General features: G+C 35.2%; 2 protein-coding genes and 1 pseudogene across 8 annotated transcripts; 2 read left to right on the plus strand and 1 right to left on the minus strand.

The window, feature by feature from the left end:
• Positions 1-309: 309 nt before the first annotated feature.
• LOC137817723 (uncharacterized) lies at positions 310-7598 on the minus strand. Of its 6 annotated transcripts, none has more exons than XR_011082016.2 (7): positions 7128-7577; positions 5289-5434; positions 4423-4591; positions 3668-3766; positions 3310-3392; positions 2918-3124; positions 2267-2406 (listed from the first exon to the last, which is right to left on the minus strand). XR_011082016.2 is itself a non-coding variant. In XM_068620956.2 (6 exons), exons 1-6 carry the CDS (start codon positions 7452-7454, stop codon positions 2998-3000), a joined length of 951 nt encoding a protein of 316 aa, XP_068477057.1. In that variant the 5' UTR covers positions 7455-7598; the 3' UTR covers positions 2830-2997. The 6 variants fall into 6 exon arrangements, 4 of the variants coding, with proteins under 4 accessions (XP_090152401.1, XP_068477057.1, XP_090152403.1 ...); XR_011082017.2 differs by having other exon boundaries at positions 2281-2413; XM_068620956.2 differs by lacking the exon at positions 2267-2406 and having other exon boundaries at positions 2830-3124; positions 7128-7598.
• A 1667-nt stretch (positions 7599-9265) lies between these two features.
• LOC150023857 (uncharacterized) lies at positions 9266-10939 on the plus strand. The gene is made up of 4 exons (XM_090296550.1): positions 9266-9401; positions 9493-9553; positions 9649-9867; positions 10034-10939. The coding sequence occupies exons 3-4, from the start codon at positions 9691-9693 to the stop codon at positions 10937-10939; spliced, it is 1083 nt and encodes a 360-aa protein (XP_090152676.1). The 5' UTR covers positions 9266-9401; positions 9493-9553; positions 9649-9690.
• Positions 10940-10957: 18 nt separating this feature from the next.
• LOC150023858 (uncharacterized) lies at positions 10958-17535 on the plus strand (annotated as a pseudogene). The gene is made up of 3 exons (XR_016516341.1): positions 10958-10978; positions 11023-14846; positions 17316-17535. The product of XR_016516341.1 is annotated as an uncharacterized LOC150023858 (transcript).
• Positions 17536-19973: the final 2438 nt, after the last annotated feature.

A 19973-nucleotide genomic window follows, 5' to 3' on the forward strand; every position in this document is an offset into this window, starting at 1 on the left:
TCCCCTACACCTTTCCTTTCACCTGCAGACCTGACCGCATTGAAGTCCCCACAGAAACACCAAGCCCAACCCGGATTAGTGTTTTTCACGCTTGATAATTCCTCCCATAACTTCTTCTTGTCACTCATGTTGCATGCTGCATATACATTGACCACCGCACATTTTAGTCTAGAATTCACATGTTGGCCAAAGATCGCAATAAAACCGCTTCCCTCCACATGCCTTTCATATACAAAGAACTGTTTATACCACATTACTAGTAGACTTCCCGCCCCTCCTACTCCATCGTTGTGTATCCAACCCACTTCATTATTTCCCCACAAAGCAAAGCAACGAGCATTCGAGAACAAAGTTATTTTGGTTTCTTGTAGGCATGCCATTTCCACCCCCTCCTTCAAAATCAAATTTTTCAAGTATTTAGCCTTGATTCCTCCTCCTACCCCTCTTATATTCAGACTTACAATGATCATATGTAACCCCTTGTGTTCCCCTCATGATGTTTCCCAATTCCCACAAACCTCTGCTCCTTCTCTGAATAAAAGAGGATGCTTTATTGGACACCTCTGCTCCCAATTCTTCGCCCAAATTCGCAAGCTGAACACCGTGATTATCGTTGCCCTTTTGATTAGAACCTTCACCGCAAAATGATTGTTCACAACACACCTCCCCCTGCACAGACTCCTTTCCTGCTCGTTCGACGTCACCCTCTCTCCCCCTTGACCCTTTGTTTTTTACGCTCCTATCACCTTTGGTAACTAAAGATGAGTCCATGTCATCCACTCGCGTCCTTTCAGTCTTCACACGAAGTGGGCCTGATTTTGATTGGGCTGAAGTAGCAACAACCAATTCCTGACCAGCTTCATTCCACTTGGGCTCGGTTTGACTTTCTTGTTGGGCCTCATCCCTGCACTCCTCATGATTTACATACATATTTGTTTTACTACAATTTGAGGCCTCTAAAGCTACAAGAAAGTTGGTCAGTGCTACTTGGACAGAATTGCTTTTACATGCAATGTTAACCATGTGGGATACCGAAAAAGCTGACTCCCCTACCTCTGCCTCTACAAATTCTGCCTGCATCGCTTTTGCCTTATTCGTGTAAGCACTGTTACCTTCTACCTGCTCCAGATTTTGTAGCATTTCCCCTTCCTCTTCAAACTGTTCTTTTGTCTTATTAGGGATATTTCCTTGCCCATCTTCCGCTAGCTTCTCCGACCACCGCAGCGCCGCCTCTCCTGGCCTGCCCTCTTCTTCAACACTCTTTTCCGACCAGATTGTTCCCTCCACAAACGATTCCGAAGAAGTGATGCTATCTGAGGATTCGAAGAAATTGTACTTACACTTACATTTGCCTCCGAAGAAAACTGATTGCTCTTCCTCCATGTAAATGTTTAGGATTTGACCATTAATCTTCATTTCCTTCGCTAGTTTCACACTACACGTTTTGGGAATACGAACCTGAAGTCTGGCATACTCCAAGTTCTCCCAGTTTTCCGTTGCTTTGCCAACCTCCACCAAGGATGCTACTTCACCAACAACTTTCGAAAAGCAGTCCTTATTCCACAAGGAAATAGGAAGCCCGTAACACCTAACCCAGATAATTTTATGTCCTGCTACATGTGCATCGGTCCATGGTTCTACCGCCTCAAACACACTCTCAAACCATTGCTTATTGGTTCGAATGATATCCTCTACTCTAATTCCCTGGTTGGGTGTTATGAGAGCCATGTTGTCCCCCAGATATCTCACTTTTACCATGTTCATCCCTCCCAAGATAAACTCCTCACACACCTGATTGTAGCTCAGCTCTCCAGAGAAAAAGCCTACTGCACTATTGTTCAACCAAGGAAGAGTTTGTTGCTTTGTTTCAAAAATAGGGCCCTTCCATACGTTTAGCGAATCTTTTTTCACCACGTCCGCATAAGATTGATTTTTGTTGACCTCTCTCCACTCCTTTCTTTCCTTTCCCTTATAATACCTTCCCTCCTCCTTCTTGTTCCCTTCTCTGAGTTTGAACTTGTGACCGTTCCTTTCTTCCATGTTACTGCGTTCAGATTGCACTCCCTTTCCTCTGAGTGGAACCTCTGTGTGCACCAGATCAGATCTTCTGTAACGCGGAATGTTAACGTATAGCTTCATGTTGCCAACCCACGCTTGGTCCATCTCCCTTTCGAGCCTCCGAACATTTGCCACGTTGAACAGCCTGACGAACCCATATCTTCTCCCCCACCTATTCATTCTACGAGAGATAAAAACCTCTTTCACCCTTGCCCAGCGTTGGAACACTTTTACCATATCATATTCACCATAGTTGTCTGGGAAGTTCGAGAAAAAGAAAGTTGTGACATTGTTGAATGATTGTTGCGGCCTTCGTGACCTCCCGTAGCCGAACGGCCCTCCCACCATCTGCTTTCTATATAAACGTTAATTGATGGAATTCAATGTATCCAATTTGACGTTGAATTTTGTAAAGACCAATATAGAAGTATTAGTATTAGCATATCATCCTAAAATTTTCAGTAATATCTCACATCCATCAATGTTCTTTAAAAACCGCAAAATTAATAAGTTAGATCATTAATAGTGCACATGATTGAAGTTGCATATTCTAAATTGTTAGTGATGAAATTTGAGACATTCAAAATATTATATAGACTTACGAGTTCTTATGTTTTAGTGGGATATGTGATATCTTTTATCATATTAGGTGATGTCTAAGTTCTTGTAACCAAATAGTAAATTGAAGATAAAGTGTGATATGTTAAACTCTATCTCTCGGTGATTATTACGTAATTGATAAATATAGATTAGAGATTATAGAGCATGTTGTTAGGCTTAATCTCCTCTAACATAATAATATATAAGATATTAATCAATTACAAGATAATAATTGATCTATAATATAATTAATCAGTACCTCATGCGAGTGAGTATAACTATGCTTAGAGAGTGTTCACTTGTATTGGTTGGCATGGCAGTCATCACATGGAATTTCACTCACTCTGGTTCAACAGGAGTCTGCGAAATGGCCACTGTTGATAATGATGGCCGCAGGAGAAGGTATAAACCAGGCCCTAAAAATGGTATCAATGATATGGGAAGAAGCCAAGAACCTTTGTCAAACCTGCAAATTGGATTAGCGTTAAAATATATGCTACATTGTCTTTTACTCCCTCCATTCCACAATAACTGCAGTTTAAGGTTTTCCCACACATTTTTTTTAATCAAAATAGGTGAATGCAAAAACACATCGTTGTGTTGACTCTAATCTCAACATTGAACTAAAAACTTATATGGCAAGTAATGTACCATTTCCGCGCCGTCATGTCATTGTAAACCCAGAACGGTGCAAATGTGGAAAGTACAATAAAATCAATGGAGGTAATATGAATCTGCAACATGGAAACCCAACCTTAGCACCTAACATTTCCAATTTTATGAAAAATGGACAGTGTAAATCATGGACATGAGTATAAGACCAGCATTCTAATCTAGTCATAAACTTGGCCTAGTAGACTAGAAATTGTTGAATTTACATTAGCATATCATTTAGCAAAGATCATGATGACAAGATTGGAAAAGTCTATGGCATTGCTCATCTCATGCTTATGTAATGAATACAATGAATAGAAATGCCAACTTTTTGAAATGCTGAGTACGAACTTACAAATTTGCTTTCCCTGAAGTACTGATAAAATTCTTTCCACATATCTTGTCCTGCTAAACCAGCATAAATTATGATGGCTACTCCTGCAACAAGTGATATCTAATGTGCAAGTTCGGTAAGTTACATCCTCCAATACAATGAATTAAAAAGAAGAGACTACTGAGATTATGCCATACATTTGTCCATAAGCCTATCCCATGATCTTTCGTAATAGGGGCATGCGTAGAATGTTTAGGAAGAGAGATTTTCAATGAGGATTAATAGAGGGCCTTTTGTAAACTATTCCAAACCATCATGGTTCAGTTTCATCGTAAATCGATTTGATACGTTTCCAAATTCATATAGTGCAGGTAAGTTCAAGAATGAAAAGAATGGGAAGAGGAAACCAAAAAGTTAAAAATAGATTGATTCCATCAAATATTAAGGCAAAAAATAGTTTAATATAAAAACCTTCCAAATATTTTTCTTTCACTACACCAATGTATCCTGCAGGTTGTGTGTGTTTGTTTATGACATACAAGTATGATGTTTTTATATAGAATACTATGAGGCAACCTCTTCCATGGCATTTTTTAATCATTTTATAACTCAAATGTACACTGCATTTTAAGGTTTTCTCCAAAGATAAGCATGTGATTGCAAATGGGGTGTTTTTTCTTATGATCATGCAAAATCACCTAACTATGCAATCATTGTTCAGAATACTATAACTTCACTTGAACAACTTTGCAAGATGAGTTTTAGATGAGCATTACCGATGCAGTTACTTTTGATTCCAGAAAATTCAAGGGCCATGTTTTAAGCTGAGTTTCTTCAACAGGGGGTGCTGGTGGTTTCCAAAGTACAAAATAAGGAAGAAGTGCATATGCACCACCAAAACAGGAAAGTATCAGGAAGGGCCATACAGGAATACTGTTTTTTGAACTGTAGAACAACAAATGGAAGATATGAAATCAGCTTCAGGCATTGTCAAGTCAAATAGGACATATACAGAAGAAAACAAAAAATTATTGTATTTATCCCGGCACAAGGGAGGGTGACAAGGCTTAATAAAATATGTATTTACAAATTAATTCAAAAATGTTGGTTCACAAATTTTGTTGTATGATTCAACTAGGCAACAATTTGTATCATATATTGAATCTCAAATGGTTGAAAATCTCACATCGACTAAAAATATGATCAAATTCTAGTATATATATATATATAAGTGGATGCAAACTCTATAATACAAGTTGATTTTGTAAGGTTGAATTAGGCTTAAAATAGATGTTTTAAGTCATATGACATTGAACAGTATGATACATAAAAGATTTCGTACAACATGGTGCTTCCTGATATTAATCACGTGATTTGATTTGCTGTATTTTCTTTTTATTTTTCTTTTACCAATTCTAGTGAACGATATTAAGAATTTATATAAGCTTAAAATGTTAAATGAAAAGTTTCTTCCGTAAGGTCCCCTCCTTTCATTGTGTTCTTAAGTCATGCTTAATTCCTAGAACTAAAAATTTTCACAACACAACTCAACTAAAAGGTAGAGGTTTATGAGTGGCTTGAAATCTGATAGAAGAAATATATTATTTATGTTGGACAACTATATATACCAAAAGGGAAGTACCTTCTTCCTGTAGGAAGCAAGAGCATGCTATATACCAATGGCCACAAGCCCATTATATACCACAATGATACCAACACTTCATTCATTCTGAAGCCATCATCCCCTTTCAGATTCAGGAGTTTTTTAAGGAAATATGAGTCCCTTGACTGAATGAAAATAAAATCTCACAGGTTAAAACAAAAGGAAAGGAAAAATAAAGGCACAGGGAGATAGAAACTGCAAAGGCTACATTCTGTGATGAATCCAAGACCCTGGACTGGTGAGTGCATACAGTATAATCACATACTCTTACATCAATATACGAGTCTTTTACTCAACTGCGGGGTCAATATATAAATTTAAGGCTGCAAAAAAATAAAAATTTAATACAGTAATTGTAATTTCACAAAAATGAGGAGGTGTAACTATCTACCTTAAAATGACTCTGGGTGCCACTGAATACTTTTCTGCTCTTATTAGAGGACCAAAGAGTATATTGAATCCTTAAACATCCTACACAGTCTAGGCCTACACTAGCATAAAAGAGGCTGGCCAAATAATTGATTTGACCAGTGTAATGTCATATATTTTCATTCTTTTGTGGTGAACATAAAGAACTTTGGAAGCGTTCGTGGCTCAATAATGATTGTTATCTTAATTTGGAAGAACACAGATAATAACACCATTTACTTTTTCTACTGAGCCAAATAGAACACATGCTCCAAACCATGGTTTTAAACTGCACTTGCAATTGAATCATGGTTACTGAAATTGCAGGAAAGACCTTCCAAACCACAAACTCAACCAATCTCCAAACCAAAGTGATAACACACAATGGATGTAATCATATCAAATATCGTAATGTTACTTGAGTTTAATTTTGATACAATGTTGCTGTCAAGATTGAACTTAGACAGTCAAACAATTAGAAATCACACCGGAGTATTGTCTATGCACTGAGACTCTGTAAATAGTCTTTATATTGTCATCCGATTACAAGTGTCATATAAGACAAGTTTGTAACTACCCAATGATTCATACTTCGAAGAATTTTGATCAGCAAGTAATTATTACAATCCTTTAACATATAAACAATTTATGATTTGATGACAGTGCATCAGTGTTTTCTAATTAAATTCTCAAACTTTTACCATCGACTCTATCTACCCCTGATGTTGTAACTATCTACTCCAAAAACCTTTACTTCAGTCCTTCATTGTGTCCACTCTAGTCTTTTTCCGGTACTTTTCACTACTACACTAAACAAAAAAAAAAAAGCTAGAGAATCGGAAATTAAAAAAGAACACCCACATATCTCATTCACCAAAAAAACTAGAGAAATGGAAATTGAAAAAAAACACACACGTATGCCTCCTCATTACACTAAAAAAAACTAGAGTTTAGATATTGAAAAACAAAAGATGTGGACATTTTATTACTTAAGCACAAATGAGAAACCAACCCAAAAAACAAGTATATTAGTAAAAGAGCCTAATCACTTAAAACCCCACTGAGTTTCCTATTTTAGTTCATGAGGGACTCTAACATTGTTGAATCTTCTTATACCTGCCACTAGTTTCCCTCAGCTCAATGAGCCTTATTTTTGCTAACGATTCTAACAAAAATCCTTTTGTGGGTTATGACTATAATTTTGATTCTCAAATAATATTAGAAGGTTTTGCTGTTGAGGTTAAGATTCTATTTCCTCTACAAATTATTTTTGATTCTCAAATGAACTGATGTATTCAAATCACAAGTGATATACATATGAATATCCTATCCATCTGGAAATCTTGGTTCGAAAATACATCATATGATGATTAGCATATTCCAAATTGGAAAGAATAGGGAGGAACATACCGGGGTCTGGTTTGGGGTGAGAAAGAAGACATAGTAGATGAGTGCTGCCCACAAGAGAAAGAGCAAAAAGGAGGTTGTCCAGTCTCTTCCATCATTTCCACCAACCTCACTCTCTTTCTTCAAGCTATGGCAGATTTGGACACCACCCTTTTTCTGAAACGGAACCAAAAGGGTTTTGGTTCTGGTTCTCACACCAAGTGGTTTTGGCATTGGTGAAACTCTGAGAGGAGGAAAATTCTTGTGGGGTTGAAGTGAAGCTCTCAAATTTGTTTTCTTGGTGAGAGTAGGAAAGTTGGGAGAGAAGAAAATAGGTTGAGCCAACAACATGTTGTCTTATGGGTCCGGCTGGCTATTCCGACGACCATATGTATGTTTTAGTGCTTGCATCTTTTATCTCGCCCTCTCTCTGTCTCCTTAGAAAGAGACAATTTTATCAACATTTCACTCACCCTGCTAGATCATGTAATCTTTAATTAGCTAAATATATTGAGTTGTAAATATTTACTTTTTCATAACAGGAATAAGAGTACGTACGAACAAGGATTATAAGTAAAATGTTGGAATCACAAGTCGACATAAAAATATTTCGTAAGAGATAAAAGATGTTTCATAATAATATACAAGTGATTATAAACTAATTTTATAAAATTTAATTAGATTTAAAATATTTTTAATATGTATCAGCAATTCATAGATAATAATTTAGTATTATTACAAAATATTCTGCTTGAAGAATCAAATAATAAAGTTGCAGTATCATTGGATGAAAACTCATGCAATTTAAAAGTTTATATCAGCATAACTATGACCATAATGCAAAAATTAATTAGGATATTTTTGTAAATAAAAATGATGTCACTCACTATTCAAATATATTAAGTATAACCAAACAACTAACGTAAAATATGTATTAATAGAATAAAAGTTTAGCGATTAGATATGACATTGATTAGTAGTAGAACCACATTATAAGTGAAATAATATATTATGAAAAAAATATATAAGTAGAAGTTCTAAACTTACAAAAATTCCCACTTATGTCTTTACCAAACTTCCATCCTCTACATCGATCTTGAAGAATGTAAAAAAAATGTTGGTAGAATAAAATAATAACAATAGTATATTGTTTTTATGAAAATAAATAACATGTATTCTAAAAGTGTAAATCACTAAATGTTCTTGTCGGTTCACCTGTATTAATTAGATGTGCAAGTTCCGCTTTTAATCTGAACCGGTATTCCCTCCCGATACCTAAAGATTCGGTTCGGCCAAGGATGCATACCTTAATCAATATTCCCCTAATACTTATAAACTCGGTTCGGCTAAGAACGCATACCTTAATCGGTATTTCTTTCCGACACCTATAGCCTCGGTTTGACCAAAAACACATATCTTAACCAATATTCATACTAACACCTAAAATATCCGGTTCAATTAAAGATACATACTTTAATATTTTCTCCCAATACCGAAAGACTCGATTCAGCAAGATGCATCCATTAGTTTGAGATTTCCTTTGTTTTATAAAAAAAATTATATATGACCTTAGGACATAATCTTTAATTTATCATAAATTTAGTTATATATATATTTTAAATATTAATATAAATTTTTCCTGTAATATTTTAATTTTTTAAAAATTCATATGTATTTATGTTTTCTAAATATATTATTATACAGTTCGCGTAATCACATTTTTATAGTATATGATTATAATTTAATAAATATATTATGATAGTTAAGATATTAAGATATAGATATAAAATTAAAACTGATGAGTAATTTGAAAGGTCTGTTGTATAATTGTTTTTTGTACATATGTTGATATGTAAAAAATACAAATATAAATAAATTTATAATAATATAATATAAAATATATTTTATTTACACATATATAAAATAAAATAAAAAATAAAAATACATAAAATTTAGCCCTGGTATATTATTATTAAAATATAATTCATATTACGTTTTAACAGTAATGTATGAAAAACAATTAAAAAGGAATTATGAATGTGATTGACAAAAAATACATTAAAATATTTTTTATGAGTAGAAAGAGGGAAACAGTGGCGCGGTCGTTTTGGTTGCTCTTGAGAATATGAGTAGTTGCAGAATGGAGAAATACACAACCTTGAATCCAACAACACCAGAAACCCTTTTCCAGGGTTACTTCCTTTTTCCTTTTTCAAAACTAAATTTTGGGTTCTGGCTATTTAACATTACATGCTTTCTATCTGATATATTGATTGAATGCGTGATTTTGGGTTCTGGGTATTCAATATTAAATGATTTTAGCTTATAGTAATTTCTTATGTCAAGTTAAATTTTACATATTAACTACTCTGTCATGCCTGACTTGCAGAAACCTCTCATTTTGGCTCTCTCCAATCCTACCTCACAGTCTGAAGAGGCTTACCAGTGGAGTGAGTTAAAGAAACTGATCATCACATATTTCCCTAGACCTAGTTAAGCATTCTTTGATGCAAATTGTGCTTAACACTCTTACATTTTTTCCCAGACTTTGGTTTGTCTTTAGTTATAGCAGGAGAATTTTAGGAGAATGGAGTGCGTTTTAGCGCTGCCTGCCCAGAAAGAAGGACATGTGATTGAAGTAAGTGGGAAGATTAAAGAAGAAAGGGGAATTGGAAGTTACAAAAGCAGTAACGAGAGGAAGAAGACATCTAAAATGCATCAAAAAGTTCCAAACTTTAATAAGAACGACTATGGGAAGAAGGGAGTAAGTGACCTTAATTAATACGATACCTTCTTTTGTAATGCTAAATAAAAATGAACAACTTTTGTTTATCTGAAAACGGCTATGGAATGGGGGAGACTTCTTAAAAAATGTGTTTTTCCCCCTCTTTTTCCTTACTTTTATGAAGGCACGTGAAAAATTTATGCAGGTCAATTGGGAAGAGAATGGAGATGAGATTGCAGTTGAAAAGATCACATCCAAAAGGGATATAAAAAGGCTGAAGAAGCATGTGCACGAGCCTCAAGGAGATGACCAGAAGAAGGTTGATACTGGATTCTGTTGTTATGGCAATGAAGGGAAGGGTGACGAAACTGTGAGTGGAAGGATCAAATCAAAACATAAGAGAAGGTCAAAGAACCATGAGCCTCTTGGTGCCTCTGAGCGGAAGGTTGATGCTGAATCCTGTAGTTATGGCAGTGAAGAGAATGGACATGAAATTGCAACTGAAAAGATCGAATCGGAAATGAAGAGAATGTCCAAGAAGCGTGAGCCTCATCAAGGTGACAACGAGCAGAAGATTGGTCCTGATTTGTGTTCTTGTAGTTGTGACATTCGTTTTGTTGGAGATAAGCTGCTGTCAGATGGAAAGATTAAATCCAAGCAAAAGAAGAAGAAAACAGTTGAAGATGAGCAGCGGGAGAACGGTGATGACACTGAAACCAGTAAATTCATACTCAAGAGACGTGAACCACAGTATGACAACAGGGAGAAGATTGATCCAGAATTGTTCTGTTCTGTCCGTGACATTGGATTTGTTGAAGATACACTGCTGGTAGATGGAAAGATTAAATCCAAGGACAAGAAGAAGAAGAAAGTGGTTGACCATAAGCTGCAAGAGGATGACTTTGCCATTGGATTTGTTGAAGATAAGTTGTTGGTAGATGGAAAAATTAAATCCAAGGAAAAGAGGAAGAAGAAATTGGTTGACAATAAGCTGCAGAAGAATGGTGGTAATACCGAAACTAGTAACTTCCTACTTAGAAAGCACGAGCCTGAAGGTGACAACAGGAAGAAGATTGATCCTGATTCTTGTTTAAGAAGAGAAAAGCTGTGAAGGATAAGGTGAAGGAGAATGGTGATGATGCTGAAACCAGTAAATTCATACTCAAGAAGCGTGAGCCTCAAGGTGTCAATAAGGAGAAGATTGATCCTGAATTGTGCTGTTATGGCTGTGACATTGGATTTCTTGAAGATAAGTTGCTGGTAGACAGAGAGGTAAACTCCAAGGTAAAGAAGAATAGAGCAGGCGAGGAGGAGCTGAGGGAGAATGGGGATGATGCTGAAACCAGTGAATTCATACTCAAGAAGCGTGAGCCTCAGTATGACAACAGGGAGAAGATTGATACGGAATTATGCTGTGATGGCTGTGACATTGGATTTGTTGAAGATAAGCTGGTGGTAGACGGAAATATTGAATCCAAGGACAAGAAGAAGAAGAAAGTGGTCGACCATAAGTTGCAGGAGGATGACTTTGCCGTTGGATTTGTTGAAGATAAGCTGTTGGTAGATGGAAAGATTAAATCCAAGGAAAAGAGGAAGAAGAAATTGGTTGACAATAAGCTGCAGAAGAATGGTGATGATACCGAAACCAGTAACTTCATGTTAATTAAACATGAGGCTCAAGGTGACAACATGGAGAAGATTGATCCTGATTCGTGTTTTTATTGCTTTGACATTGGATTTGTTGAAGATAATTTGCTGGTAGATGGAAAGATTAAATCCAAGGAAAAGAATAAGAAGAAAAAAGTTGTCAAGGATAAGCTGAGGGAGAGTGGTGATGATGCTGAAACCAGTAAATCTGTACTCATGAAGCGTGAGTCTCAAGGTGGCATTAAGGAGAAGATTGATCCTGAATCGTGGTCTTATTGCTGTGACATTGGATTTATTGAAGATAACCTGCTGAAAGACGGAAAGATTAAATCCAAGAAAAAGAAGAAGAAGAAGAAAGGTGGTGATGATGAAACCAGTAAATACATACTCAAGAAGCGTGAGTGTCAGGGTGACATCAGGGAGAAGATTGATCCTGAGTTGTGCTTTATGGCTGTGACATTGGATTTGTTGAAGATAAGTTGCTGGTAGATGAAAAGGTTAATTCAGTTGAGGAGGAGCTGGGGGAGAATAGTGATGGCGCTGCAACCAGTAAATTCAACCCCGAGAAAATGGGACCTGAAGTTCACAAACATACAGTTCCAGTTGGTGTTCAATATGTTTCACCATATTTTCATGATGATAGTGCAGAGAAGATTAATGCCAAATCGTTGGATAAGGAAAGCAAGTCTAATCCTATTGCATTACCTACTTCTGTAGAGTTGTTGGGGGATAAACTGGAGGAAGATGGTTGTGCTGTACAGATTGATCAGCTGGGACATGAAGGTTATGTTGATTCTGTTTATTTATCTGCTGCTTCTAGAGACTTCTTTGAGGATCAGCTGAAAGAAAATGGAAATGAATTCAAATCCATTGGTATTAAATCCGAGAAGAAAAAATCTAATAGCCAGAAAACTTTTTTTGAGAGTGACAATGCTAGAAAGGTTTCTCCTTACTTTCAGAATGACAATGTGAAGAAGACTGTTGAATTAGAAGCACCTAATAATGGTGATAATAACATTGTCGCTTCAATGGGTACTTGTGGATGCATGGTTCAAGACAAGGAGGAAGTGAATGAAGATAAATTTGCAATTGGAAAAAATAAATCCAAATGCATGGGAAGTTACGAGAAGCTTGAAATTGTTGAGCATGATCCAATTCAAAAAAATTCACCTTTCATTCAAAGTGACATTGAGAAGAAGGTTGATGCTGATTCATGTTGGTGTGAGATTGAATCCCTTGCTTCACCGGGTATTGGTAGAAGCTTCTTTGGAGATAAGATGCGGGCTGATAGAAATGAAATGGAAAATGGAACAACTAAATTCAAGAAGATCAAAGATTTCAGAAATAAGTTGCAAGAGAATGGAAATGATGCTGAAACTAGAAATGTTAAATTCATGAAGACAGAGTCTGTGATTCAGAAAAATACAGCCCTTTGTTTTGAATACGTTTCCCCTTTATTCCATAGTGACAGTGTGGAGAAGATTACAGGCAATTCGTTGAATATGAAAAGCAGTTCTGATTCCATTGCTTTACCCATCTATGGACATTCCATTGAGAATCAACTGGAGGGAAAACATGGGGTGGAGAAAATTAAAGAACGCGTACTTGATAGTTGTATTGACCCTCTTGTGTTTCCAGTTGCTTCTGGAGACTTTGTGGAATGGCATGAAAATGAAAATGAAATTGAAACCCTTAAAGTTGAATCCAAGAAAAAGAGAAAATCCAGTAATAAAAAAACTGCTGAGGAGCAGGGCAGGGTTCGGAAGGTTTCTCCTTTTTCTCAGAATGACAAGAAAACAGTCAATGTTGAAGCGCTTGATCATGAAAATGATTTTGATTCTATTGCCAACTCTGGTGATAAAATTGCAATTGAAAATTTTAAATTCCAAGGTAATAGAACATGTGCAAAGAACAAGATAGTGAAGCATGCTCAAAATCTAAAGGTTTCTCCTTTTCTTCAAAGTAACAATGGGAAGAAGGTTGATTATGGATCATGTTGTTATGACAGTGTGATTGGATTCAGTGCCTTATCAAGTACTGGTGGTGATTTCCATGAAGATAAGCTGCCAGAGGATGGAGATGTAATTGCAAATAATCTGCAAGTGAATGGAAATGACACTAATGCTTGTTATGTTAATTCCAAGAATATGAAATCCATGGCTCCAGAAAATGTAGTCCAAGTTGGTGTTAGATATGTTTCCCCTTATTTTCAGAATGACAGTGGGAAGAAGTTTAGTGTTCAACCACTGAAAAAGGAAATAAAGTCTGAATCCATGGGTTTACCTATCTTTGGAAATTTCATGGAGGATAAACTGATGGAAAATAATGGAGGGAAGAATGTTAAACAGCATGTTCATGCTGATTCTGTTGCGTTTAGTTCTGGAGATTTCTCTGAGGTTGAACCTCAAATAATTGGAAATGAAATTGAAACCATTAAAATTGAATCATTGAAGAGAAAATCCAACAGCACGAAAAGAGCCGAGGGGCATGCCAAGGTACGGAAGGTTTCTCCGTATTTTCAGAATTACAAGGAGAAGGCAGTTAATGTAAAAGTCCAAGGGCTTGAAAGTGACATTGATTCTGTACCTTTAATGGGTGCTTGTACTTTGGGAAATAAAATTCCAATTGAAATGTTTAAATATGAAAGCAAGAGAACATCTAATACGGAAGGGACAACTGAGCTTGCTCAAATTCAAAAGGTTTCTCCTTTCTTTCAAAGCAACAATGTGAAGAAGGTTGGTGCTGAATCATGTTGTACTGGCGGTATGCTCCTTGAACATAAGCTGCTAGGGGATGGAAATGTAATTGAAAATGGATTGATTAATATCAAGAAGAAAACAATTTCCAATAAACTGCAGGGGAATGGAAAAGATACCACTAGTAAAGTTAAACCCAAGAAGACAAAACCTCTAGTTCAGAAGAATGCTGCTCATGGTATTAGATATGTTTCCCCTTATTTTCATAATGATAGTGGGAAGATGAGCGTGAAATCAAAACCTCTAGTTCAGAAAAATGTTGCCCATGCTATTAGATATGTTTCCCCTTATTTTCATAATGATAGTGGGAAGAACATTGACGTGAAACCTTTGGATGAGGGAAGCAAGTTTGAATCTATTGCTTTACATGCCACTGAAAATTTCGTGGAGGATAAACCAGAGGAAAATAAATCTAGTTGCAGTGAAAAATCTATTGAAATTAAAAAAAATCTTTCTGCTTCTCAGAAGTGGGACGAGGCTTACAAAAGAAAAACTCCTGATATTACATGGAAGCCTCCCCGCTCTGCGACTGTTCTCATTCAAGAGGATCATGCTCATGACCCTTGGAGGGTGTTGGTCATTTGTATGCTTCTCAATCGGACTTCTGGTAGACAGGTATCAATTATTTGCATAATAATTTCACAGCATCTGTAATCTTACATTTTTTGCATAGTTTATTTTGCATTTTAGCCCTTTGTTTTACTCTTGGCCCAAAGCTGGCATCATATAATATGCTTTTAAGTCCATCTATTTGGAGGAACATAAATGTTTCCAGCTCTTGTATTTGTAGCTGTTATATGGCATCAGTGAGTTCATCTGTTTATCTGCAATAAAAGACACGGTAAAAAAAGGGCTATAGTTCTTGTTATTTCCTTTCTAAAATGATTTTATGTGGGGTTACTATTGCCATCTTTGAAATGAAAGATTAGACGTTAATGTTTTATCTCTTTGGTCTTAGGGAATTATATTTTATTCTCACTTGGTCTAAGAAAATTAGGGTTTATCTTGCGGTGAGTGGTAGAATTGTTGCTTCTAATAAAAGCCTGATGACTAATTTTATAGTGATAGTCATGTTAGTTCAAAGTTCTCAGCAATGCTAATCTCATTGAAATTAATATTTAGTTCTCCCCTGTCATCTTATTAGCGACTTGCTAGATTTGCACAAGTTTTGGTGACTTGTATATACCTATCACATGAAAGGAATATTTAAAATCTATTGATGCACAATATAGTATGGAGTTCTGTTGCATTATTTTTCCTCTTTGAAGTTAGCTAACATTCCATATTTATAATATGATTGTGTATAGTTAATGTTGAATTTGGGGACCCCAGTCAATCTGTTAAATCTCCTTGTAATCTGGCCTAATAAAATCTCAACACCCTTCTGCAATTATATGCTCGACAAGTAGCATATCATAACTTTCCCCAAGTGATTCTTTAGGCCTTTTTTACAGAGCCTCTTAATGCAGACACGTGGTTCTTGTTATTGCAATACGTAGATCATAATTCTTAGCTGAATAATATTGTGATTGTAGTTTTGGTGAGTCAGCCATTATTTTCTTCCTTAATATTTCCAATATCTTTGTATCTAAGTAAGAACAATTAAGCCTACATAGTCATCTTTCTTGAAAGAGGAGTGCTAACAACTCTCTCTAACACTCCTAATACACCCCACTATTTGATAAAATTTATTGGAAACTACAAAATTAGGAAATATTCATAAAATAAGCAGCAAGACCAAAATTGTAATTGCAATAAATTTTAGTTAATAGTAGAGATTGTGTTTAAAAGAGTGTGTACTATTTTCTTTATAAATTTACAAGGATTAGTTTTGTAAGTGAAAAGGTGATGCTAGGTTGTTAATAAGTTCTTCACTCTTCCTACCTTGTAGATTTGCTAACCGTGCTTGTATTCTATTCACCATTTCTTATGAGTGATGCCATGTTGCCTTGAATAAATAGGTGATCATTGAACAAATGAATGAAATCATCATTCAGGTGTCAAGTTCTTGACATGTTTCAAAAGAGAAAAAATAGTTTATGGATCTGTGTATAGAGTATAGAGGAATATAGATGCCATCCTTTTCATATCTTGAGGGCCTTTTGCTTGATTGCTGTCAACGAAGAATTTTCAATATTATGGGGAAGACATTTGAATGGGAAATGTTCCATTTAATCTACGAGTTCTTTTAAGTCACATTTTTACTGTGTCAACTTTTAATTATTTACTCAATCAATTCTATTATATCCCAGTTTATTCTTCAAATTGGGTTTCATTTCAATCATAGAGGTGCTAGCGAATTACAGTCTTGCGTGTTTACTTTAGTATATCTCTTTCAGCTAAACTATGCAGTTTAGACCATGGCTTCTTCTGCCGGTTTTTTCTTGGAAATCTTTGTTTTAATTTCTTACCTACTCTAATCTTCAGAGTTTCCTCCTTTCCAAACTCATTCGAAGTCCTAAGCTTTCTTCCAGTGTTTTGTTTGGATGTCTACACGTAACAGGATTGTCACATATCACTTTCTGCAGATTTTAGGTACTTTTCTTCTGGTGAATACTTCAAGAGTGCTGGTCATGTATTCTTCCGATTCGTGTTTTAACATTGGTTGCTGAAATTGGATATTGAATCCATCAATTTAGTGTGTTTGGTTTGACATTTGCAGCCTTAGATCCACGTTTCTGAAGTGAAAAATGAAACTTATCCAAAGTAGCCTCAACTTGAATGTGGTTCATAAATCTGAGTTTGACTTGATCTAATGCGAAACCAAACATGCTGTCATTTATGGTATATATGGTGAATAGTGTCAATTAGGTAGGTAAGGTGACTGTTTGAGAATGTGTTAAATTAAGGAATCATGAAGCCTAGTCAATCCCTCTTGATGAAACCATTCCATATTTGTTATTCTACAATTAAAATTGTACCATTAGAACCGGTGGTTGGTTATTGGCAGAGTTGAACTTCTGCTTTTGTTGAAAACTCTAATGCATTTTGAAGTTTCCTTTCAATTAAGATGGGCAACTAGGTGTAGTTTAAATGTTGAAATTATATCTATATGTACTAATGGATTATTTTTGCAAAATGCAGACAAAAAATATTGTGTCAGACTTTTTCAAGTTATGCCCAGATGCAAAATCTTGCACAGAAGTTTCACGCGAGGAAATTGAAGAAACAATAAAGACATTAGGTTTTCAACACAAAAGAGCAAAAATGTTAAAGCGTCTCTCTGAGGAATACTTGGACGAAAGCTGGACTCACGTAACTCAATTGCATGGGGTTGGGAAGTAAGTCATCTTGTCTGCTATATATACTAATAATACATATTACCTTGATTGTGTCAAATTTTAGAAAAAAATTAGCAATAAGACAGTAATCAAGTAGTTCATAAATTATATATATCTTTACAAGGCCGGTTGACCCTATAAAACAACTGGTTAACTGAAATTCCTAGTCTAACTGATGATCTCCTCTATTGTCTCGGTTTTGGATTCGTTTGGTTCTCGACCTTGGAGCGGGGTACCTACAATGACACTCCATGCTCAAGTTAGTGTTATACAATGATGGATGTTCAAAATGAAAACGTTCAAAACACTCCATGCTCAAATTAGTGTTATACAATGATGAATGTTCAAAATAAAAACGTTCAGAAGTCCTTACCTTGGGGTACCTCCCTGTTTATACTCAATTTTTATGGGCTATATTTCTGAGGAAGGCCCAAGTACTCCTTAACTGTAGTTTCAAGTATGTTTTGGAGTAATGTAATGTTGTTGCTAACTGCGTTTAATTATTGGGAGGAGCATGCGTCATTAAGTATGTCGGGAGCGTGTTGTATGTTTATGTCATCTAGATATAGCGGCCTCGCTTGCGGAGGATGATTTCGACTTTATCAGTAAAATATACACTTTAAGAATTATATATTATGACTATCTTAATTAATATAAATTGAGTATTAAGTAATTTAGAATTATATAATTTTTGTAGTCATTTTCTTAGTGACAAGAACATTCAATCCATGGTGAGGTTGTATGAATGTGCCATAGTAGGTGTGTGTAACTTAAATTTGTGATTTGATCCCTTTCCGTGTGTGTGTATATATATATTTATGTGTGTCTTTTATTGGCTCTGTGTGTATATATATTTATGTCTTTTCTTGCCTCTGTTGTTGATGATACTCTGATTCTTTTTCAATCAGGCATGCAGCAGATGCATATGCTATATTTGTTACAGGGAAGTCGGATAGAGTGAGACCTACAGATCACATGTTGAACTATTATTGGGAATTCCTCCGTAGAATCTATCAAGCATGAATTGGAAAGACTTGGGATCATGGAATGGAATTTCTAATGTTGCTTTGTTTTTTTCTGTCTTCTTTTGGTATCAGTTAGAAGAGTGTTTTCCTTCTCTTTTTGGAACCACAAGTCTTAAGTTTCGAAATTGTAATGTTTTGAGGAAGAATGTTCTATACTGTTTCATTAAGTATGCCGGACAACATTTTGCATAGGATTTTTTTATTTTACAGATAATTACTTCTGTACATCACTTTCTCTTTTGGTTCAAGTTGTTTTTCATTTTAAATGTACAAAATTCTGTTTCTTAATCGTACTAAATCCTTATCTATGATAATTTTACACTACTATCTAATTCAATTCACTGTTGTAATGATTTTTAAGACATTTATTGCAAATGTCAGTAAAATTAAAATATATATATATATATATATATATATATATATATATAATATTGTCATTGGATGAATATGTAATATTATTTTACATTTTATTAATCTATTTTATCCCTTAAGCTTTCTACTGTCATTTTCAGTTAACCATAATTTTTCCATCAACCTCTGATATATTTTAAAACTCACTAGTTACCAAATCTTGTCATTTGTTGCTCTTGACTGTTTAAACTGCTGGCAATTAGTTATTTCACTTTTTCAATTCTGTTTTACTTTTCTATCCAAGTTCTGTTATTTGAATACCTTTTGGTACTTTATCCTTCTATTAGACAAATTCTCCCTGCACCTCCATTGCCTCCTTCCTGCACCTCCATATAATTTTGACATATCAAACACATCCTTGAGAATAATTTTTATTTTATTTTGAATATTAGTTTGTATATTATTATTTACAAATCGATTTATATAATCCAAACAAATCAGTTTGTATAATTTAGTATACAAGTCCGTCCGAATCAGTTTGAAACATTTGGACTGGGATATTCAAGTAAAAACTTTAAATTCTAGAATGCTAATCTGGTATGAAAATTTGGAGCTCTAGTGATTTTGTATCACATTTCCCATACAACCAATAGTTCTAGTGGTATATATATATTAGTCATTAAGACCTACCAAATATGAAATAATCAATTTTTTTGTTAGGAACAAATTTATAGACAAGTAGCCTTTCTCTCCCTTCCAAGCATAAACAAGTAGCATAACTAAATTTGTGTGCTGAAGCTTGGCCACTAAAAGCACTTCATTCTTAAATTTTGTGCCTCCTTTGCTGGATCCCCTTGACAACCTTTTGACTGCAATCATCTGTCTGGGGAGCCTAGTATGGTTTAGCATGTTTTGATTGAAATTTGATGTGTTTGAGTTATGGAAAATGTTGGTTGAAAAATCGATTATCTAATTGCTCCAGTGTACAACTGCCCAGGTGGCAAAGAAACTAATATTAAAATGTTGTGCGGGGCCAACTATTTTTTTTAAATGTTTAATATTTGGTTCAAATTTCCATTACGGTT

Source organism: Phaseolus vulgaris, chromosome 10 (genome assembly GCF_051622355.1).
Source record: "Phaseolus vulgaris cultivar YP4 chromosome 10, ASM5162235v1, whole genome shotgun sequence".
NCBI classification, from domain to species: domain Eukaryota; kingdom Viridiplantae; phylum Streptophyta; class Magnoliopsida; order Fabales; family Fabaceae; genus Phaseolus; species Phaseolus vulgaris.